The sequence below is a fragment of the Tamandua tetradactyla genome, chromosome 20 (assembly GCF_023851605.1).
Source record: "Tamandua tetradactyla isolate mTamTet1 chromosome 20, mTamTet1.pri, whole genome shotgun sequence".
NCBI classification, from domain to species: Eukaryota; Metazoa; Chordata; class Mammalia; order Pilosa; family Myrmecophagidae; genus Tamandua; species Tamandua tetradactyla.
Window position 1 is genome coordinate 21,753,306 of NC_135346.1, and position 23,130 is coordinate 21,776,435.

The 23,130-nt window shown below is 47.0% G+C and overlaps 3 protein-coding genes across 6 annotated transcripts in view; 1 reads left to right on the plus strand and 2 right to left on the minus strand.

Annotated features, from left to right (window-relative positions):
• The window catches only part of LOC143663895 (protein diaphanous homolog 1-like), a 66,416-nt gene extending 64,021 nt beyond the window's left edge, over nt 1–2,395 (minus strand). Inside the window, exon 1 of one of the 3 annotated variants that reach the window (XM_077137248.1) lies at nt 2,159–2,395. In XM_077137248.1, coding sequence (XP_076993363.1) covers nt 2,159–2,275 — 117 coding nt within the window. In that variant the 5' untranslated portion in view covers nt 2,276–2,395. The remainder of the gene's footprint in view (nt 1–2,158) is intronic. The other 2 variants (XM_077137249.1, XM_077137247.1) reach the window with 2 other exon arrangements.
• A 1,821-nt stretch (nt 2,396–4,216) lies between these two features.
• Nucleotides 4,217–19,076, minus strand: HDAC3 (histone deacetylase 3). Its single transcript, XM_077137252.1, has 15 exons — nt 18,963–19,076; nt 18,775–18,857; nt 17,399–17,541; nt 12,101–12,182; nt 11,914–11,970; nt 11,733–11,788; nt 11,207–11,340; nt 10,620–10,700; nt 10,175–10,248; nt 9,948–10,012; nt 8,520–8,609; nt 8,335–8,393; nt 7,972–8,051; nt 7,504–7,661; nt 4,217–4,871 (listed from the first exon to the last, which is right to left on the minus strand). The coding sequence occupies exons 1-15, from the start codon at nt 19,015–19,017 to the stop codon at nt 4,802–4,804; spliced, it is 1,287 nt and encodes a 428-aa protein (XP_076993367.1). The 5' UTR covers nt 19,018–19,076; the 3' UTR covers nt 4,217–4,801.
• Nucleotides 19,077–19,152: 76 nt separating this feature from the next.
• Nucleotides 19,153–22,940, plus strand: RELL2 (RELT like 2). Of its 2 annotated transcripts, none has more exons than XM_077137260.1 (7): nt 19,153–20,026; nt 20,445–20,684; nt 21,082–21,147; nt 21,258–21,324; nt 21,771–21,956; nt 22,245–22,620; nt 22,719–22,940. In XM_077137260.1, exons 2-7 carry the CDS (start codon nt 20,501–20,503, stop codon nt 22,749–22,751), a joined length of 912 nt encoding a protein of 303 aa, XP_076993375.1. In that variant the 5' UTR covers nt 19,153–20,026; nt 20,445–20,500; the 3' UTR covers nt 22,752–22,940. The 2 variants fall into 2 exon arrangements, with proteins under 2 accessions (XP_076993375.1, XP_076993376.1); XM_077137261.1 differs by having other exon boundaries at nt 19,153–20,019.
• The last annotated feature ends 190 nt before the right edge of the window (nt 22,941–23,130 follow it).

A 23,130-nucleotide genomic window follows, 5' to 3' on the forward strand; every position in this document is an offset into this window, starting at 1 on the left:
CACACACTGACACAGAGAGAAGTGCATTGCAATGTGCCTAGTCTTCCATTTCCACAGAATTCAAACAGAATATTCTGATGACTTGAGGCAGGTCATACCTGGCAATAAAGGAGTTAAGCTGCACTACTTTCCTGGGAACCTTCCAATCCCCTAGCTACTAAAGCAAATCTCTTCACTGCCTATACTACATATTTTTAAAACTTCAACTGGTTAAGGGTTAAGACCAACACCTCAGAAAGAAAAAGAGAACTTGGTTCGGCTCCACCCTCTCTAAAGCAAATACCAACTATTCTGAGACAAATTCATTCAGCAAAGAAGACTCAGTGACATTCCCAAAACAGGTGCTCTCACCTTACAGCATCACACATGAATGATTCACAAATTCACGAAACACACCCATATTAGATAAAACAAAAACACACAGAAAATTCCACTAAGATTTGAAAAAATATTTACAAGTCACAAAAGTTATTATAAATCAGCAGTGGGAATTCAGGTTAGGAAGGTCAAACAATACCCATGGAAACAAAATCAAAACAAAAAGATACAGAAACCAGAAGGAGTATGGGCCCTAGAACTTAAGTCTTAGAAGGGAAACTTTCAAACCAGAGGGTCAATTCTTAGCCTAAAGAAACATAGGAAAATGCTGCTTTAATCATCAAAGGTTTGGGGGAGAGGGGGACGACACTCCTGTTAATCCTACACTTATAGACAAAAAGATATTCACCAGATAAAAACAGGCAGTTACCGACAGCCTGTAAATCACTGGAAAGGAGAGTCCAGGAGCACCTGGTCTTAGAAACAGGTAGAAAAGAGATGAGTCACTGTTTTATTTTGTACTAGTACTCTCCACATCTCAACCTCACAATATTTTCTTCCTGTTTCCACCACTATTTCCCAAACTTGTGGAGTTGGGTCAGAATGCTGGGGACAAGAGAAAACAGAAAGAAGAGCTATAAACCATTTGGTCAGTAGAAGGGGAGGGAGACGCTGTACCATCTAGAGGGAAAGACTAAAACACAGTTACAACTAACAAGCGATTATTAAGATCAAAGACTTTTCCCTCTCTTGGACAGTGCCCCAAATCTTTCTGTTTTTATGATAAAAAGTAGACAAGTAGCTCCCTGCAGAGAGGAGTAAGGAAAAAAAGATTTAGTGTGGGCAAAAGGTAATGAAATACGGTAGGATTACATGAATAGCAATTATTTCTCCAGACTAAGGTTGGAAGTAACTGGCACCTGAGGAAATCCATACTCTTCGACAGGTAGGAAAAGGGAAGTGAGCAGCTTTGAGGCACAGGAGGTGGCAGAAGAGGAGTTGAGGAGATGGTTATCACGGAAAATGTATAAAAAAATTCAATTACTCACAAACTTCTTGAACTTACTAACTTCCTCCCCATGGGGGAGGTTTATTCCCATCCTAGGTGGAGAAGGGCATAATCCTGGGAGAAGTTCTAAACCCCTGAAAAGTGTTAAGCAACAGGGCAAAGAAACAGGTTTTTTGGAAAGAGAAATATTGGGAAGCAAATAATTAACGTCCAAGGCCGAATGACCAGAGGACCTAAGCAGGAACCTATTCCTGTATCACATGGTCCAAATCAGGTAACATTCCTGAGCGGAAGGATTATCAAGCGACACCGGGCTGAGGGCCCAGAGTGGGGACGGGGCAGGGAGGAAAGTTAGCAGGTGAAAAGGATCAATCATGGGGAAGGAAGTGACCTTTTGGATAAGGAAATAAGAGATTACAAAAAAAAAGAGGGGGGGAGGTAAATGGACCCAGGAAAGCATAGGAGATCAAGATAGAGAAGCCGTGAGCGGGTAACAGAGAAAGAAAGGAAGTGGGGCTGGGAGGAGAGAGACCGGGCAGAGAGCTGGCCGGGGCTGTGAGGACGGAGGGCAGAGCTTGCCGGCTGGAGAGTGAAAGAAGCCCCGCGGCTACCGGGGCAAGAACCGGGTGAGACTCCGGGGCTTCCCGAGGTCCGGGAAGAGGAGGAGGATGTCGGGCTGAGGAGCCAAGGACCCAGCTAGTCAAGGAAGGTAGGCGCGGGGGCGGCTCCCGAGAGATAGGCGGGAGCCCCTAGGCCCGGCTGCTGGGGTTTCCCGGGTCCCGAGCCGGTTGTGGGGACGGGCAGAGGAAACCAGGTGGGAGGGACACTCACAAATTTCTTGGATTTGCCGCCGTCGCCGCCCGCCACAGGCAACTCGTCCGGGCTCTTGCCCTTCTTCTTATCCCGGGTCCCGCGGCCGGGCCCCAGGCCCCCACCCGGCGGCTCCATGCCCCGGTTCGCGCTGGCTGGCGACCCCCGCGCCTACGTCGCTCCCGACGGGTCGCACCGCGCCCGCCGCCGCCGCCACCGCCCGCCTAGCAGCTCCTTAGCCAGCCGCCGCGCCCCGCCTCATTAGCATGCCGGGCTGCGCGCGCCTCATGAATATACAACGGTGACGCCTCGCTCCCGCCCGCCTGCCCCACTTCCGCCCGGACGCGCAGCCCCTACCAATGGGGGAAGGAAAAGGGGTGGAGGGGAGTCGCGGAAGCACACTACCTGCCCGCGGACCTAACCATTCGGCCCACGTGGGGGATGACGAGTGGGCGGTACAGCTCGATTAGGCCGCGACTGGCAACAGCGCTCCCTGGCTGTACGAGCGGCGAAGACCAGGTCTCCTTGTTCCCACTCAGCTTCCACGTGTCTGTCAAACCTGAACCTACTCTCACTCAGACCGGGATATTATAATCTGAGCCAAAATTCGAATCAGAGGTACCGTTACCCTGACAGAAAATTTAGTGCCGGATTTTCCGGGATAGTGCAGTTCTTACATGTGAAATACACGTAGATTACATTGAAAGTGACAGCTGCCATTTATTGACAGCTAAATACCAAGAATAGAGCATGGTCCATGCTAAACCCTGAACCAGACTAGCTCCGCAGTTAGAGTGCCTAGTTTCGAATCTCAGGTCAGCTACTTTCTAGTTGTAGTTCTAATTTGGACAAACTAGTTACTCCAAACATTGGCCTAGACAGTATTAATAGTTCCATTTACTGAGCATTTGCTCTGTGCTAGGCACTGTGCAAAGCACACATGTATCATCTCACTCATTAGACCACATGATAGATTCTACTAGTCTTCCAATTTTACAGATAGGATATTAGGGTTGTGAGAGTTGAAGTGACTTGCCTAAGAACACAAATTTGATAGAAAAGAAAAAAAAAAAAAAGAAACACTGGTTAGTCTGACTGGCAAGCCCTGTTTTTAAGCAGGACTCTCCACTGACATAAACTGAACATGAGTGAAAAGAAGGGATGTTCTCCAAGAGCATGTTCTTTGCTCTTCTAGTGTGACGTTCTCCCTTGGCACCTGTCCCTTGTATGAAAAGTAGATATTCAGTATGACCCCACAGCATGAATTGCCTTGATCACTGGTGACAAAAGATTTCAAGTGTGCATTCCTGAAGGTCAGCGTACTCACTCTGGTACCCCTGTCCAAGAGCTGGTATATTGCAGAGACTGTGTCAAACTGGCTAGCTCCTAATCTGGTATTCATTTCTCTGGTGCTCCAGACCCTCTAATTGCCTGAAAGAAAGTTGTATCAAGCTGTCCAACCCACACTTCAAACTCAACTTTTTCAAGAGTTCAAAAACTGCTTACTAAGCTGGAGTGCTGAGAAACAAATAGGATCAAAGGATGGAAAGAGTGGCTCATCTACTACTCCTCTTTCTTGTACCACTGTCTGTATGTACTATAACATTTATTACAATCCATGTGAACTTGTAACTCTTTCCCTTACTGGATTGTGAACCACTCCAGAGAAGGGTCCATGTTTTGTGGCTACTATGGTAGCTAGCTTTGTTCCTTACACAAAGATAAGATAATGAGACTAATAACTACTTTTGTCAGGCACGGTGCTAAGCACTTGACATGTTTTATTGTAATTTATAGTCAGCAACTAGCATTGTTATTCCAAAACCCAGGTTCAAAACCCTGAAGTTGTCTTCTATTTCTTCTCTTAAACTAGTAATCTATCCAGGTTTGTTTAACTCAACCAGAATGCTTAACTCCCTGAGTTGAAGTAAAATAATCCATATAGAATATATAATAGGTCCTAACATAAAATAATGTGCTGAATGAATGTTAATGATGATTCTTATTATAAGCATGATTACCCCTTTTCTTCTTCCCTTCACACATGGGCAGATAACACTAACAGGAATTAAGAACACTCCCAGAAAGGCAAAAGGTACAAAAAATACCAACTTGATTTATTGGATAAAAACAGTGGTAAAATGGACATGAAGCCAAAAAAAGTTAGAACATGACATTTTCACATCTTCCCCTGACTCAAAACCATACGTCAGATTATCTGAGATTAAGGTTTTAGTGAGTCAGAGGCCCCTGAAACCTCTCATATTTCACCTGTCCTGGAAGCACAGCCTACAGCAGAACACCCAGGCATGAAGGAATCAGAGGCAACCTCAGTCCTGCCTACCCTTTTAGGCTGAAGTCTCTGGGTTGGAGGGAAGCATGGAAGGAATAAGGGAGGTAGAGGGGCTGGGGTCTGGCTCCTAGGGCCCACTGCCCAAGGTAACCCAGAGACAGCTGTCTTTGCTTCCTTCCCCTCCCAACAGGTACCACTGTCAGGCCTGGGGAGGCAGAGGAAAAGGGGAAGTTGGTTCTAGAACCAGATGTGGTCTCCGAACCCTTCCCTGGTTGTGATATATCCAGGAATAGAGAAGTCACGTCTTCTCCCTCCTGCCCAATCAAGAGGTGAAAAGGAAGTCCTTGGGACATAGCATCCCCAAGCCACTCTTAAATCTCCACGTCACTTTCCTTGTCATTGTCGTGGTCTCCATCATAGAACTCATTGGGTGCCTCTGGCCTGCAAAGCAACGGGAAGGAGATCAGGACTCCAGTCTCCAAGTTCCCCTCTCTGGAACTACTTCTCAGACCCCCTCTGTCAGGGAACCACTCCTTTCCTCCTACTGATAGAGAAAGATTGCTATCATTCATCCATTTATGTATTCAATAAACATTTACTGAGGGACTGTATTGCTAAAGCACTGTCACAGACTTCAGCAATACAGTAAAGAAGCCAGATAATGTTTCTACCTTCTAAGGGCTTACACAATGAAACTGACAATAACCTAAAAAATATAAAAGCAGGGTTCATGGGTGGTTCAGTGGGAGAATGTTTGCCTTCCATGCGGGAGACATGGGTACGATTCCCAGACCAGGCACCCCTCCTCCTCCCCTCAAAGAATAAAAAAACACGATTATTTCAGATGGTGGAAAGTGCTATGAATAAAATGAAATAGTGACATGACTGAATGTGATGGGAGGAAAAGGGTAAATTTCAGACAAGATGATTAGGGAAATTTTTGTAGGAATTTAAGACCTGAAGTCTGAGAAGGAGCTGGCCAAGCAAAGATCTCAGGAAGACTATTCCAAGCTGTAAGAAAATCAAGTACAGAGGTCATGTGGTAGACTTATGTATTCCAGTAAGAGCAAGAAGGCGAGTATGGCTAGGAATAGTTTGCATGGAAGGGAGTAGTTAGAGATGAGATGAGGGATATAGGTAAGAGCCAGTGTGCAGGGCCTTATTAAGCCATGGTCAGAAATTTGGATTTTCTTCTAGGTGCAATGAAAAGGAAGGTTTTAAGCAGTGGAATGACATGATGTTATAAATCTGTAGTGACAGAATGACTATGAAAACAATATTGGGCCCAATATTGTGTGATCTAAGGAAAGTTACTTAATCTCTCTGAGCCTTGGATTCGTCCTCTGGCAATTGAGAATAATAATCACCTCTTAGGGCTGTCTGATGATGATAGGATGATGACCCAAAGATATGTATGTTGTTTATAATGCACTTAGCATTGAGTCTGTTGCTTAACAAACCCACAAAAAAATGGTAACTCATTATTATTACTGGAGCGAAAGGCATCTCTCAAAGAAGAACAGGAACTGAGTAAGTGGTCCAACAGTGTGTTAGGGCTAAGGAAGTAGCCCGAGGCTTCTGCAGTGGACAGTAAAATGCAGATACTAGGTTCAGATGCCAGTCAGAACTATAAATGAAAAAGTCAAATTTTGTCAAAAGGAAGAACCAGCTGTAATAACAGACTTTACCAAACCAAACCAAACAGTGAAAACCAATTTCCAGAAGTCAAGTCGCAGTGACCTGGAGAAGCTGAAAAAGACATGATAGGTCAAAAAGGGAAGGCCTGGGGCCGGATGTCTAGATGCTTCCTCTAGGAATGGGATAAAGGAGTACTCAGGTGGGGTGCTGTAGGAGTTCCAAGGGTCAGAGCGGTAAGCCCAGGCCCAGAGGAGAGCTCTGGAGGCCTGAACTCTAAGACAGAGAAGTAGATTCTGGAAGAAACTGAAAAGCTTGTTAGATTCTCCAACAGGGCCAGCTCAAAGCTCTGCCACTGTTATGGTTATCTCTCAGTCACGTAAGGAAACCTGTTCTCTGATAGGTACATCTGTTTCTGTACTTCTGGATTCTTTTATCTTTTTCCTTTGTTTTTCAGAATAGGTTGGGATTTTTTTTTAAAAGAATTCTATACTTTTATTTTTATCCACAATTCACTGCATCTATATTTTAGCTTGTATCTCAGAAAGATAAAGGCTTCATTAAAAAACATAACCACAACACCATTATCACTCTGAAAAACTTAAGAGAACAAAGGGCATATGGGCAGTGACTTGGAAGGAGTGAGTAAAATGCTGGCAAGAACATAAATTGCTGCAGATTTTCTGGAAGGCAATTTGGCTGCAAATATAAAAAATTTTAGTGAGCACAGCACTAAAATTGAACTAGCAGTGACAATTCTCAGCAGAGAAATTTAACCCACTGAGTTACTCAAACAAGCAGGTATATGTGTAAGGGGTTGTTTGCCGCATTTTTGGGTAATGATAAAATGGAAAATAATCTATCCATCCATGCTAACTGGTTAAATTAAACTATATCCACACTATGGAATATTACATAGCTGATAAAATAATGAAGCAGATCTACATATATTGATGGAAAGAGGAACTGTTTGTTAGGGAAAAAAAAAGTCAGGCGTGAGTTCTAGAGCAACATGGATAGAATGATCTTACTTGTATTTTTTTTTTTTTTAAAGCACAAACCACTAACTCTGAGTATGTGTGTTTATATGTGGAACAGTACTTTTGTTACCCGAAAAAAAAAGGTCTGTCTGAAAAGGAACAAATCAAACTATTAACGTAGTTACTTCTTTGGAATGGGGTTTGGGACTGTGTGAAAGCAGACAATGTATTTTGGTGCTGTTTGAAATTTTTACAATGAATATGTACTACTTTTGTAATTAAGAACAGAAATGGGTTAGGGGGGAAAGAGTAGGGGAATTGTAACAGGCTGAGGAATAGGTGTACTAAAAGAGGCAAGCCAGAAACAATAAAGCATATCCTCCAATGTTACTTTATCCCTCTTAATCCTCCCCGCCAAGCCTGCTGGAATCCCTGCCGTCGAGGCCCTGACCCCAGACCTGCTGTAGTTCTCCTCGGGACCTCTCTCCTCTGCATCAGCCTCGTCGGTCCTGTCATAGGTCAAGAGGTCTGAGGGCACATCATGAATCTGGACACTAGGCGCATGGTTCAGCATCTTCAAGTTCTCAAAGATTGTTTGGCGGATCTGGTCCAGATACTGTTTGGAAATGAGGAATAGGGAGTGAGAAGCTCCCAGTGATTCTCAGGGCATCAACCCTTCTAACTGCCTTTCACCCCTACTGTCCTAATTTTAATCCCAGAGAGTATTTCTAGTTCAGGTCCACCAACTGGTAACTGTCCTTCCCTCCAGCCCTGATTGCCTCTACTTTAACCTGAGCAGCCTCCTACTGAGAAGTGATAGTGATAACTTAGAACTGCCTTTTCTTTTTTGATTTCTCTTACTTCCCACATCCTGGACCCCTCCTAGGTTCCCCCACCACTGTACTCAGTTTCTCCGAGCTGCTGACCTGGCGTGAGTTCTGATTCTCGATGCGGGTGCTGACATCTGGATGGAGTGTGAAGTCTGGGGCAAAGTATTCGAAGTATTCTTTTCAGGGGAGAGGGAGACAGGGAGGTTATGAAGAGAGGGTAATATGGCTCAGACTGAGAGAATAAAGGTTCAGGCAGGTCTTGAGACTTCCCAATCGCTTTCCTTCCCACCTAGACCCATTACATAACAGCTGCTCCATCTTTCCCATGCTCTGAGCCCAGGGGTTTAGTCTCAGAATTCTAAAAGTGTCAAATATCTCATCTGCCTTCAAACGAGGCCATTCTGGGGGTCTTGTGAGAATGGGCTTCCTGTTGTGGAGGTGTCCTGGGGTGATCCTTACCACTATAAGGAAGCTCCTCGCTAATGGCCTCTTCTACCAGCAGTGATGTCTCATAAGTCCTAAAACCAACCAGCAGATTGGGGCAGGTTGAGCAGGTGGGCTGAAGGGCCCAAATGTCCATCTCTCAGGGAGTCCCCAGTTCACACAAGAGAAAGGAGCAGAAGAAAAATCAGTGAGGGGCTCACCAGCAGCGGGCCACATTCCGGACAGTATAACCACCTCCACCTAGCACCAGGAGAGGGATATTGAAGCTCTTGACGTATTCGACACACTCCCTGTTAAAAGAAACCAGGGGAATGGGTGGAGGAAGTTCTCGAAAGCCAAAGTATATGCCCCTAAGTATTGCCTGGAAAGGGACACAAGGGAGCTCTCCCTTCTGGGGAATAAGAAATGTTTGCTGGGTGGTGAAATTCATTGAATTTCATTGAAGATTTGTGTACTTTATTGTATATATGGTATATTTCAATAAAAATTTAAAAATAAATAAATTGTAGCCCCCACCTCTGTTCTGTTCAATACCCTCCCTGGCAACTCACCTATTAATCTACCTTCTCATTAACGCACCAGCAAGTTCTGTCAATTCTAGCTTCCAAAATATGACCCAAAACATCTACTTCTCTCCATCTCTATCACCCCCACCTTAGCCCAGACACCACAACTCCCACCCAACCAATGCCAACAGCTTCCTAACTGGTCTGCCCACTTTCATTCCTGTTCCCTCCACCTTTCTCCACTCAGCAGCCAGCACAGTCACTTTAAAACACAAGGTGGAGAGCGGGTCATGGTGGCTCAGCAGGCAAGAATGCCTGCCTGCCATGCCAGAGGACCCAGGTTCGATTCCCGGTGCCTGCCCATGTGGGAAAAAAAAAAAAGGAGTAAAACACAAGGTGGATAGTTGTCACTTCCCTCTTTAAAATCCTTCAATGGTTTCCCATCATATTTGGAATATAATTCATGCTATGTACCAAGGTCTAAAGGCCCTGCATAATCTCGCCACTGCTAACTTCTCAGACCTCACCTGAAATGTCCTTCAGCTTGTTCACTGTGTTCTAGCCTCATTAGTTTTGCTTCATCTCCTCCACTATACAGTTCTTCCCTGCTTCAGATACTTGGCTAGTCTCTGCCTGGGACAGCCTCTTCTGGCTTGCTCCTTCTTAGCTTCCAAATCTCAACTCAGATTTCACCTACTAAGAAAATCTTCTCCACATCAGAGTACCTAAAGTGGGTTCCCTACTGTTATCCTATGTCTTAGCTCTCACTGTTTTCCTTCATAGGATTTATAACAATCTAAATACTTTGTTAGCTTACTTACTTCTTCTATGTTTCCTACACTAAACTGTAAAATTCATGGGAGGAGAGACCTTGTCTGATTCCCTGTATCCCTATCTCCTATATTCCAATGCCTGGAACATAATAGGTGCTTGATAAAAACCTACTGTGAATGCATAGCCAGCTGGAAAACCCTGCTCAAGGTGACATTTTTGGTTCAAGTATAATTCACACTATTTTTGATTCCCAAAGATGAGGTCCATTCTCCTACCACCCCCACTCAATGTGTTGGGGTCCTCAGGTCACTTGAGAACCTGGAAGAATGGAAGGAGGGTGAATCTTACCCATGTCCTCGGATGCTGAGGTTGAAGCAGCCCAATCGATCACAACCCAGAGAGTCAGCACCACACTACAAAAAGCAAAACCCCAGGCAGCTGCAGTGTAAAACTGATCAGAACATCATGGATATCATTCATTTCCCTTCCCCCTCTAATCTAAAGAATCTCCTCTTCCCTGCTCTCTTCCACCAAGCCCAGATGGAGCTCTCCCGAGAAGGCACTGGCAGTATTACCTGTAGCACAATGCATGTGGGTTGGTAGAAGTCCACCACTTGGTTGATAACCGGCTGGAAAAGGTGCTTGTAACCTGGGAGAGGGCCAAAGATGGGCACCTGGCACCCCAAGGGGATGGGGAGACAGGGAATAAAAGGAAAAAGGGGGTTGAGAGAGCATGTAGCCCAGGAAAGGAGCAACCCAAAGAACCAAACCATTGGTTCTGATCTTCTGGTGAGGGTTCCAGACCCCTTTGAGTAATTGATGAAAGCTAGTGACCTTTTTCCCAGAAAAATGCACATATATACAATACATTGCATACAATTTCTGGGGTTCATGGTCCCTCTGAAGGCCATTCACCCTGAAGGACATCTGGCCCAAGAATAGAAAATACAAGGCAGAAGAGTGTGGTTGAAGGAGAGAAAGAAGAGGCACAGTGAACAGAGAGAAGACCACAGTACTTACTCTGGTCATCGATGCCATCCCGCAGGGGCACATTGAGACAATAGTAGCGGCCACTTTCTGCTCCAACTTCATACATGTCACCTATAGGGAAGGGGAGATAATGGCAGTGGGAGCCACGCACGAGGGGCACATACAACCCAACTCTCACTGAGGACTTCTCCACATATCTATATAATTCCACAGACTGATTAGAGCCTCCAAGTCTCTCACAGCTTTCAGTTACTCAATAAATATTTTTTTAATGCCTATGAGGAGCCAAACTTTGTTTCAGGTATTGGGGACACAGCAGTGAGCAGAACTAATAGAAGTAATGAAATCCCACCAAGCTTATATACACAGTGGGCAGGAATGAAGAGGGAGATGGCAGACAAACCAAAGCAAAACAAAACCACAATTAAGTACAAATAGCAGTGAGTGCTCTGACGGAATGGGAAAGGAGGAGATTTTTATTTTATTTGGGGTAGTCAGGGGCAGCTTCTTTGAGAAGGTGACATCTGGGCTGAGACCTGAGGGCTGACAAGGAGGCCGCATGACTGCACGGTAAAGCAGTAAGGGAACGAAAGGGAGAGTACTTCTTATTCCCATACCTGTGCCAGGAAAGAAGTAATTTCCGTATTTGTGGAAGGACACTGTCATGACCCGGTCAGTGAGGTAGAAGGCTTCCTGAACCCCATCACCATGGTGGATGTCGATATCAATGTAGAGCACCCGAGGGTGGTACCTGGATGGAGGTGAAGCTAGGGTCTGAGGCAGAAGTGAATCCCAAAGAGATAAACCCCAACCCACTCCTCCCAAACTTAGGGTCTGAATTTATGAAGAGTCTGCTTCTGCCCAAGTCACCTGAAACCTAATACCAGCAGTTCCCTAAGGACCGTCCTGGAGCTCCAGTCTGGAGGCTAGAAGTAGGGACAGGAGAGAGATGTGCAAAGAAGGCTTAAAGGTGAGCAGAGACAGGGAATATACAATAGAGCAGAGGAAGAGGCAGCCTGAGAAAAGTATCAAGAATTTGGGAGAAGCAAGTATGGAGGGGAGGTTAGGTCAGGACAAGCAGAGTCTGAGGGACCTCCTTAGCCCCGGGTTTCATGAGATCCTGTCTCCTCATAGGCTACTTACTTGAGCAGCTCCAGGATGCCGATTACAATGTCATTGACATAGCAGAAGCCCGAGGCCTATGGCAAGAGAGAGTGGTCTTACAAAGAAAGGAACAATTCTTCCACCCAGCTGCCCCGCTCTGTCATCCTGACCACCTGTCCCAGGTGGCCTTTGTCCCACCCTTCCCCATCACCTCGCTCACCTCAAACTTCTTGGCATGGTGCAGACCACCAGCCCAATTAATGGCGATATCACAGATCTGAAAGATAAACACCCAACTCACAGTCCTTCTCCTGCACACCCCTAAAGCTGGGAGCTGGGGTCAGGGCTAAGGTCCTGAGTCCAGGGACCCACAGGAAAGGGGAGACAGGACTTGGGGCTCTGGTCACCTTGTTGTTCAGCTGGGTTGCTCCTTGCAGAGATGCGCCTGTGTAACGGGAACAGAACTCAAAGAGCCCGGGAAACACTGGGCTGCAGGGGAGAGGAGCCAGTTGGAATTCTCTTGCCTCTGTCTAGTCCCTTTTTACATGTCTTTCCCCTCCCCATACCCCTCCCATCTCCATTCTTCACAACCTTCTCTATCCCTCCTACACACCTAGTTACTTGCAAATTTGTTCAACAAATATTTTGGGCTAAACCATGCACCTAGCCCTGTGCAAGGTACTGGAAGGGACATGAAGAAGCATTTAAGTCTTTGTCAGGGCATTTGTACCCTAGCTGGGGAGAGAAGCAAATAGCTTCTAGGTATTTTAAATAAGTTGAAAGGGCCTAGAGTTTTTGTTTTTGTTTTTTTAATATTCTTCTATATGTATCACCTTTTAACACAATGTTCAATAATAATCTTTATGGTTATACATTTTAAAAATATGTGAAACAGTAATAATGATAAGACAATCCACAGAAAGACTTTAGCATAGTGTGTGGCACCTGATAGGCCCTTAATAAACACAAAATATAGGGACAAATATCAGAACAGTAGTTGTCTGGAGCCAAGGTGGAAAGAAGAGATTGGCTATAAAATGGCATGAGGTGAGAGGCTATTCCAGAAGTCGTTCTTATGCAAGCTTCAGTTAGACTTTGCTACCTATCATAACTGGCCAAACCCCAACCAAAACCGTTCCAGCCATTCCAAAAGAACACCTAGCGTGTTATATAAGATTCTACAAAGGTTCTGTATACTAGAGTAACTTTCCAGAAACCTACAACCTCCAGATGGGTCCCTGGACCAGATAAGTCCTGAAACCTAGAGGGACCAGCCTCTCCAGAAGATCAGCTAGTTTCATCTCCCTACCCCATATTACTGACAGCCCCTTCCAACATGAAGAAGTTAGAATGGGCATAGCCCAAATACCCCTAAAGAGTGGGATAGAAAAATCAAAGATGATGGTGGAGCTAAACAGAGAAAGTAGGGTTTAACAAACAAGTATGACTGCTGAATCACTGTATCGATATTTCTTTTAGTCTCCAGTAACTTAGAAGTAAAAACCTAAAATTGTGGAATTGTAACCCATACCAAACTCTGAAATCTGTTCTACAACTAATTGTTGTGCTGTCCTTTGAATGTATTTCTTTTTTTGTATATATGTTATTTTTCACACACACACACATAAAAAGTTGATTGTAATGATAAAAAATATTTATTCCTTCTAGCCTCCAATGTTCTCGAGCAGCTAGAAGGAAAAATCTGAGATGATGGTATGGTAGCCCATGACAAACTCTGGGATCTGTTCTGTAACAACTTGTTGAAGAGTGCTTTGAAAACTATTGCTTTTTTCTTTCTTTGCTTTGTATATATGTTATATTATACAATAAAAAAAAAATTTTAAAAAGGGCATGAGGAACCTATGTAGGGTAACAAAAATATTCTATATCTTGATACATTCTGTCAAAACTAACAGAACTGTACACGTAAAAAGGCTGAATTTTACTGTATGCGAATTATACCTTAATAAACCTGACTTTTAAAAAAAGAAAGGCTTAAAAAATCTCTAGTTTTAGGTCTCCAAATTTGGGAAGAATTAGTGATTGGTATCTAGAAATGAAAGCAAATGAAAAAGCTCCACTCCAGGAAAAATAAAAAGTTGTACAAGAAAATTCATTAAATCATATATACAATATTTTGCTCAAAGTAAATGAGTTTTGCAACCTTTATAATATAAAGGTTGAACACAGATTTAATAAAAACTTGTGATATAATTATCTTGTAAAGCTGGGAGGGGAGGAGAAGCCAAGGCGATAGTATAAGAAGACTAAATGCTCACACCCCCACACACACATATACTAACTGCTTAATAGACACAGCCTAAAATTGATAAACAAAGAAACAGCAATGTGAGCATATTAGGAGAGGCAGTATAGTATGATAGTATGATTAAGGGCTTAGATTCTGGAGCCAGACTACTTAGGTTCAAATCTTGACACTTGAACAACTACTAATTATCGTGAGGTTGGGCAAGTTCTTTAGCTTTTCTGTGCCTAAGTTACTTCATCTGTAAAAAGGAGATAATGATAGAATCTGCTTCTTAGGGTGTTGAGAGTAAGCTAATAGTATAAGCATTTGGAATAGTACTGAGCACGTAAGGCATTACCTAAGTATTACAGACTAGTAGTCACCGCAACAGGTTAGCAGTATTATTTTGAAATCTGAAGATAAATACCAGAAGAAATAGCTAAAGGAGCTGAAAGTGGCTGCCAATGGGGAAGGGATTTATGGGCGGAGAGGGATGGGTCCAGGCTGCTCTTCCTCATTAAAAGCCTTGTAGTATACAACTTGGCCTCTTATATTAGGTTACTTTGAAAACAATCAGAAATTAGTCAAAGAAAAAAAAAAAGGGAAGAAAACCCAGAGTCTTATCTGAAATACATATAAGCACAACTGTAGCCCAAGTGTAACAATCCAATGGATGCAGCAAAAATCACCAAGTGGTAGTATTCCCTAACCGCACAAAGACCATCTACAGGGGCCCAGCTGTGGCCAAGGGCTGACTCTGCATTCCTGGACCTAAAAAATGAACTGAGAAATAGCAGTAGCAACAATAACAAAAAAATAAGAAGCCTCCCAAGATAGCATGTGACTGAACTCCAAATGCAGAGTTGGAAGGACAGAGCCTTGTGGGCTGATGTGGTCAAAAAGCTTCGTGGAGGTGGCATAAAGTCTGGAAAGACCTCGGAGAGGCTGAATAGAGAACCAAAGACATTCCAGGAAAAGCATCCCGCGCAGTAGGAGTGTGGGGGTAAGGTTGCAAAGGTGCTCAAAGCCAGTCCAAAGGGTCAGCTCTACCCTCCAGTGCAGACTGCTTCTGTTGGTAAGGATCTTTCAGGGGAACAGACTAGCACAGAGGTTAAAAAAACATGGGCTCTGGATCTGAATCCTGCACCTGCACTGAATAGTTAGTAACTCTAGGCAAATTACCAAAATCTCCCCTAACCTCTGCTTACTTATGCATAACATCGAGAAAAGGAATATTACATCTCAGGGTTGGTGTGAGAATTAAATGGAGGGGCCAGTAACCTAAGCAGAGTAAGTACTCAATAAATAGTAGCTGTTGTAGGACTCTCTTCAGGATCTAACAACCTAGTTTCAAGAAATAACTTCAAGGAGAGGGAAAGAGGGAAGAAGCCACAGATTAAAAATCTTACAAGACATATCAATCAAAAGCAATGGGCAGTCTCTCTCTCAGCCAACTCAACAAGCAAACTCACTGCCCTCCCCCTGTCTACGTGGGACATGACTACCAGGGGTGTGGACCTTCCTAGCAATGTGGGACAGAAATCCTAGAAAGAGCTGGAACTCAGTACTAAGGGATTGAGAAAACCTTCTCGACCGAATGGGGGAAGAGAGAAATGAGACAAATTAAAGTGTCAATGGCTGAGAGATCTCCAAACAGAGTCAAGAGGTTATCCTGGAGGTTATTCTTATGCATTAAATAGATATCACCTTTTTAGTTAAGACATAACAGAGAGGCTGAAAGGAAGTGCCTGAAAATGCAGAGCTGTGTTCCAGTAGCCATGTTTCTTGAAGATGATTGTATAATGATATAGCTTTCGCAATGTGACTGTGTGATTGTGAAAATCTTGTCTGATGCTTCTTTTATCTACCTTATGGACAGATGAGTAAAACATCTGGATTAAAAATAAATAAATAATATGGGGAACAAATGTTAAAATAAATTTAGTAGACTGAAATGCTAGTGATCAATGAAAGGGAGGGGTAAGGGGTATGGTATTATGAATTTTTTTCTGTTTTCTTTTTATTTCTTTTTCTGAATTGATGCAAATGTTCTAAGAAATGATCATGATGTGAATATACAACTATGTGATGGGAAAAAAAAGAATGTTCATATTGTATGCTGATTGGTTTTATTTATAAAAATTTTAAAAACTAAAAAAAAAGAAATGATTAGAAGAACAAAAAAAAAAAGCCTGGGCAGAATTTGTTTAGAACAACCAACTGCAAAAAAAAAAAACGTTATGAGACATCTGGGGAAATGTGAACACTGCATATTTGATATTAAGAAATTATTGTTAATTTTTAGTTGTTATGATGATGTGGTTACATATTTTTTAAGCATATCATTTGAAAATACATAAATAAAGTCTTTAAGAATAGAAAGAATGCAACATCTGGAATTCACTTAAAAACAATCTAACCTGAGGGGGTACAGATAAAATAGAATTGGCCACATGCTCATAATTGTAGAAGCTGCATAGTAGAGAAATGGGAAGTCACTGTATAATTCTACTTTTAGAAACATTTGAAATTTTCCCTAATAAAAGCTTAAAAATGAAAATAAATAAAATTGAGTAAAGGCAGCTGTTACAGTTATGATTTTTTCATGGTTGTATACCAGAACAGTAAGGAAGGATCATGGCTTAGCTTTGTTCTCTGCCCTCTTTCCCACAGTACCTAGGCCTGAGTCTTCTACAAGCCCTGACTATGATACAAACTCGATGTAAACTTGGTCAAGTCACCCTCCTTATTTTTTAAAACACTTTGGTGGCTTCCCTCTCCTCTGAGGGTAGAAACTCCGATTCATAACAGGGCTGCTTAAGAAGTTGGGCCCCACCTAACTCTTTAGACTTGATTCAGATCATTCTCTTTATATTATGTACTTGGCCTTTCTCTGTTCCTCAAATGAGTCATACTCAGTCCTACCACAGACCCTTAGCACAGACCCCCACTGCCCACTACATGCTTCCCCTCACCCTCCATCCACCCAACCTTCTTTCACCTTCAACTCTTCCTTCAGATCTCAATTCAGTCATCATTATTCCCTCCAGGAAGCCTCCCCTAACCAGCCTGCCCCCAAATTAGATTATTTTTCCAGCTATATAGTCTCATAGTCTGTCATGTACCTCTCCTTTGTAGGACTTAGCACAACTACAACCTTACATTTATTTGTCGATTATGATTGCCTTCACACTACATTGTACACTCCATGATGGGCTTCCCATCCTTCTCTTTCTCCCCACTTTTTTATTTGATTGTTCATCATTTCATTCTCAGCACTTAGCACAGGGCCCGGCTTACAGTAAATTATCAATAAATATTTGTCAAATAAACAAAGAGAGGATGAACCACTGATAAGCAAGCCCCTTTCATCACCTCCCACTGCTGCCACAAAACCTCACTCAAGTATCCCCCTCCTTCAAGGTGCCTGGCATCCAAAGTCCCAGACCGCCCTCACCAGTCATCGCCCACGTTGAAGGCATTAAGGCTCTTGGTGAAGCCTTGCATATTGGTGGGGCTGACTCTCTGTAGGAAGTCAATGTAGTCCTCAGAGTGGAAGCGGCACATGTCATGCTGGGAAGCCTGGTATGGCTTGAAGACCTTGGGATGGAGACACAAGATGACAGCAGGCGGGGTCAGCCCCATTCATGAACTGAAACCACTCACACTGAGCCAAGCCCTGGGGATTGTCCAAAACCACATATAGCAGTCCTCCCCCCACCCTCTCCGATCTTGATCCCTGTCACTCTATGATGCAAAAGTTCAGTCTGAGATGGAAGAGGCTACAATTAGCCAGGTGGTTTACTACAGTCATGCCCCCTGAAGATCACTGGGCTTGCTTCCTCCTTCCCACCTCTAGCCCAGTCTCGTCTGCCTTCTCAATCTTGAACCCTGATTCCTGTCCTGTTCTGTGGGTCTCCTACTCCTGGGCTCTTCTTCTATCTGCTCTGCCCGCTGGGTTCTTCTTCATTCTGGAATCAAATACTATGGGGTATGAGAACCAAGGGGCTAAACTAGATATTTAGTATCCTTTTGGGGATTCACACATCCTGTTGGAAATTGGGCAAGAACACAGGAGCTTTTCTCTCCCCAGTAAATGCACACATGTACATAAAGCCAAATGACAAATGATTCTAGGGATTTCACAGATACATGCACTGATGTCACCTCAACCTGTTCTATGACCAATCTACTCATCTGTGCCTCCACATAAGTAGTGGACATTAAATCACATTCATTAATTCCCTTCACAATGTATAACGGTTGGGCCTAATGGTTATAATTCCATATTGCAGCTATAAATTCCAAGCTTGGGGGTAGCATGGGTATATGTGGGAGATGAAGGATTGGATAGTGGTGAAGTAGAACCATGTATGGATGTTCTAGGTTGGAAAGGGGACATTCAAGACATCTCCTGAGTCCTACACACACAAATACATTTACATTTATGACTGCTGAATGCTCCTTCCAGAGCTCTAGCTCCTTGGAGATGGAGAGAGAGGCGACAGGTGGAGTGGAACTGAGGATAAACGAGAGTCCAGCCTCTCCCCCATCCCTGAGGCAACAGCACTACCGAAAAATGCAAAATGTCTTCAAACCAGTCCCACCCCACCTACTCCTAGCCAAGGACTGGTTAACTTGAAGAAGTAATTCCCATTAAATCAGAGGAGGCCACCCTTAACACTATGGAGACAGCGAGGGGCTCTTAGTGCTTTCTAATCAGCCCCTCCAGTAGGGGTGCGAGCCGCACTTGGTGCATCCAGTGCAGCCCACCTATGCCTAAGGACACAGCTCGACCCCACCCCGAACCGTGGCTGAGACAGTGGGACTTACGATCATCTTCTTATAGAGACCGTAGTGCAGGACGAGGCTATGGGTCAATGCCAGGCGATGGGGCTTCATAGGGTGCCCAGCACCTGCGGGTGAGAGGAGAGTTTGTCAGCTCCTACCTCTGAAGTTACAGCCCCAGCCTCGAAACCTCCGCGTCCCGAAACCCCTCGCGCACAGCCCTGTTGCCTCACCATAGTGGAAGTTGCCCACGTCGGGGTCGTAGAAATAGGCCACGGTCTTGGCCATGGTGACTACAGCACCAGGGCCCGCGCCTCCACCGCCCGCCGGCCCGCCAGCCCCACCCCTGACCGTGCGTGCTACGTAAACACGCAGCCCGCCTCTGCGGAGAAAATCACAGGCCCCGCCTCCCGAGACCACGCCTATGCCACGCCCCCTGCGGGAATCCCGCCTCTTGGCTCGCTTCAACCATCTGAGCTGTAGAGCTGGAGAATCCGGGCTTGGCCCTGGGACCCTTACGTAGGTCCTAGGATGCGAGGGCCATTTCCTTTCGGGCGGGGTTCAAATCCTCTAGAAGCTGAGCTCATCCCTTCTAGCCGCCTGTCCAAAAGGGGGCGCAGGCCGTGCTCTCCGCGCCCACCGCGCTAGGAAGCCCCGGAGAACCGGCACGCCGCCCCTCTCGGATGCAGAAAGCCTGCTTTCTCCAGCCCGCTGGGGAGATTCCTGGCCATTCTTCTGGTAGAGGCACCGGAGGGCAGGAGCCGCGCCAGGCGTGCGGGATCAACCCGGGGAGCGCAGCCCCGTCGGACCACCTGTCTGGGACTGGGACTCAGACTCGGCGCCGCACACTCCCCCGGGGGCCCGGCGCAGTCACGCGCGCACCACACTTGGGCTCACACGCGCACACAGCTCACGCTCCCCGCCCCGCACACCTGCGCTCCGCCCCTAGGTCCCGGACCGCCGGCGGGTGAAGGCATTTGGGAGACCCCGCGCAGCGGCGCCCTCTCACCCCCGCCCCCACCCCATTGCTCCCCTTCCCAGGGCCGGTGTGCCACGCTCCCAACTAGCCGGCATCCCTCTCCATCCTTCCCTCCCCCCGCCTGCCGCGGTACCGGTATCCGCAGCCGCAGCCCGGAGCCGGTGAGGCGGAGAAGGGGGGAGGGGGAGGAAGCGAGGGATGAGAGCCGGGAGGGCGTCGGGGGCCTTGAGCCGGACTAGGACGCCCCTGGAGCCGGGACCGGAGCCGGAGCCCGAGCCCGAGCCGGAGCCGGAGCCGGAACTGAACCACCGGTACCGGGTGGGCCAGGTGGTCAGGGTGGGAGGAATCTTAAACGGAGATGGGAGGATGGCGGGAGCACAAGCAGGGGAGGGGGAGGCAGAGGCCCGGTCCAGGCCGGCGCAGAGGTGGTGCGGCCACTGACTCCGGCGCTACTTCTCTGCCGCTGCCTGAGAATTGCGTCCCATCTCGCGCTGCAGTGTCCTTGGGAGGGACGGAAGAGCGGGGACAAGATGGAAAAAGAAAAGCTCCGGGCGTCGGGGAAGCGGGACAAGGGTCGGGAAAGAGGGCTTGCGCAGACCCGGCCTGGGCGGGTCTCGGCGAACCCGCGCCCTTGGACAGGTCCCGGGTTGGGTAGGGGGTGGGGCTGGACCTCAGAGGCTTGCCTGTTTGGGATCCTGAAGATGGCATTCCTACCCTCCCCACTCCCCATCCCTAGCTGAGCCCCATCTGCCCCAGAAGGCGCCCTGGCCCGTGCTCAACCCCTAGGGCCTCATGGCGGAACCACAGCCTGACCTGGAGCCGCCCCAGCATGGGCTGTACATGCTCTTCCTGCTTGTGTTGGTCTTCTTCCTCATGGGGCTGGTAGGCTTCATGATCTGCCACGTGCTCAAGAAGAAGGGCTACCGCTGCCGCACCTCCAGGGGCTCAGAGCCAGATGACACCCAGCTCCAACCCCGTGAGTGAGAAGTCAGGATCCCTGGTTCAGTTTCCTTTCTCCCTTACCATCTCCCCACAACGCTTTCTGCCTCCCAGGCCAACATATCCAGGTCCAATCGTCCCCAAGCCTGCAAGAGGCATAGTGGGGCTTCCTTGAGTCTGCAGAACCACCCTCAAGCAAGACCATAGGAGGCAGCGTGGGTGGGAATCTCCCACAGATGAGAACCTTGGGTTCCCATTAACTTCCCCATCTTTCCTGCCCTGACCCCTGAAATACTAAAGTCCAGAATGATGGCAGATAGGTCAGGGGGATGGGGGGTATGATTTGAACCAATAAGCCATGGGGGCCACTAGTTAAATGTCCTCCCAAAGCTGATTCATTTCTCCCTTCTTTGCCAACCCCTTTCATCCTTCAGCTGAGGAGGATGACATGAATGAAGACACAGTAGAGAGGATTGTTCGCTGCATCATCCAAAATGAAGGTGGGCTAACCTGTGTGGCATCCTGAAGACAGCGTTCCTACAACCTCTCCCCACTTACTCTTGCACTGTCCTCTACCTGTGTTGACTCCATCTTTCCCTTCTCCCCTCAGCCAATGCTGAGGCCTTGAAGGAGATGTTGGGGGACAGTGAAGGAGAAGGGACAGTGCAGATGTCCAGGTGAGCTGGGAACATGGGCCATGATGGATTAGCTTGCTTTAGAGAATAACCTCTCCTCCAGCACAATCTCTCAGTCTCTCTGCATGCTGGTTGGGGTGGCGTGGGGTGGGGGGAGATCTAACTCACCCATAGGAAGTTTTGTAGAAATATCAATGCTTCAAACCATTATCTCCCACCTGGATATCATCAAACCTACCATTCATCTCTAGTGCCACTCCTTTGGATTAAGCAAGCCCTCTTTTTAGCAAACAGTCCCGATAGGGAGAGCACATGGTCACTAATATCTTAATATTGATTTTATTAGACAAAGACAACAAAACAAATGTAGTGGCTCAGGGAAAATGGGGCATCTGGGAGTTTAAGGAGCATGCTGAAAGAACAGGAAAACATGGAACAGGAAAGGAGGTGGGAATGTCATCCCTGCTCCCTTCATCCCTACTGTCCAGCGTGGATGCCACCTCCAGCCTACAGGACGGAGCCCCCTCCCACCATCACACAGTGCACCTGGGCTCTGCAGCCCCCTGCATCCACTGCAGCCGCAGCAAGAGGCCCCCACTTGTCCGTCAGGGCCGCTCCAAGGAAGGAAAGAGCCGCCCCCGGCCTGGGGAGACCACTGTGTTCTCTGTAGGCAGGTGGGGATAGAGTGCCCCAGGGAAAGGGAGAGAGGTGGGGGCCCTAAAGATCAGGCATCTCATTCCAAAGGTGGGCCTGGTGGGGTTCCATGCAGGACCCACTAAGGCGCTGGCTCCTTCCTCTTGGGCTGGGAGTTGTAGCAATAATCAGATGGCACAATGTGCCCCCCAGTCTGAGGGGGCCTCCCATGCCTTAGGCTGGAGGGAAGTGGATGTCCCTGGTTGGAGGGGAGGGCCAAGCAGTGTCTGAGTTGTGATCCTAAGCCCCAGTGTTCCCTCCCCTCCCAGGTTCCGGGTGACACACATTGAGAAGCGCTATGGGCTGCATGAGCATCGTGATGGCTCCCCTACAGACAGAAGCTGGGGCTCTGGTGGGGGGCAGGACCCGGTGGGCAGTCAGGGATCTGGGGGAGGGCAGCCCAGGGCAGGGATGCTTGCCAGTGAGAGGCTGCCCCCTGAGGGGCTACAGCCCCAGGCCCTCGCCAGCCCCCGAGTGCAGAATGGAGGACTCAGGGACAGCAGTGTAGTCCCTCGTGCACTTGAGGGGAAATGTGGAGCCTCTGCAGAGTCGGTGCTGGGGGCTGGAGAGAGGGGCCCAGGCCCAGAGCTGCCCAGTCGAGAAGCAAATGGACAGCCCACAAAACCGAACGCCTCAGATCACCAGGTATGAAGATGGCCAAGGCTGTGGAGGGACGTGGTGGGCTGAGATTATTGCTCGCTACTCTGGGGGATGCTGATATGGTCCCTCTCACTTTCTCTCAGGTGTCCCCACCACGGGGAGCAGGCGGTGTATGAGGTAAGTCTTCCTAGACCCTGAAGCAGGGAACCTCATCCTCCCACTCCCTACTCAAGCCTTTCTGCTCCCCAAGCCCCCAGGGTAAACAGCTATGGTTTTAGCTTTTGCTATATATTCCTTGCTTTAGTGGTGGGGAGTGGGCCTGCTTCTAGGGGGTATATTCTAGAACCTGGAAATGAGGGAGGGTCCTACAACCACTTGGGAAAGGCTGGGATAGAGCCTGAATAGGAGGCAACACTGTTACCCTCTTTCTCCTCCAAGCCTCATTCTTCACTGCGCTGCACGGACTACCAGCTGGCAGAGCCAGCGACAGGGGGTGGGCATGAAGTGCCTCCCCTCCACTGGACAGCACTGCCCCCAGCTGAAGGACCAGCCCTA

Excerpts from the sequence above, each read along its gene's own strand:
- RELL2 (XM_077137260.1), top strand. The coding sequence starts at position 20,501 with ATGGCGGAACCACAGCCTGACCTGGAGCCGCCCCAGCATGGGCTGTAC. Across the intron at positions 20,685-21,081 it reads TGACACCCAGCTCCAACCCC|CTGAGGAGGATGACATGAAT; the intron begins GTGAGTGAGAAG and ends TTCATCCTTCAG. Across the intron at positions 21,957-22,244 it reads ACTGTGTTCTCTGTAGGCAG|GTTCCGGGTGACACACATTG; the intron begins GTGGGGATAGAG and ends CTCCCCTCCCAG.
- HDAC3 (XM_077137252.1), bottom strand. The coding sequence starts at position 19,017 with ATGGCCAAGACCGTGGCCTATTTCTACGACCCCGACGTGGGCAACTTC. Across the intron at positions 12,183-17,398 it reads TTCAACGTGGGCGATGACTG|CCCAGTGTTTCCCGGGCTCT; the intron begins GTGAGGGCGGTC and ends TCTCCCCTGCAG. Across the intron at positions 8,052-8,334 it reads CGAGGAGCTTCCTTATAGTG|AATACTTCGAATACTTTGCC; the intron begins GTAAGGATCACC and ends TCCCCTGAAAAG.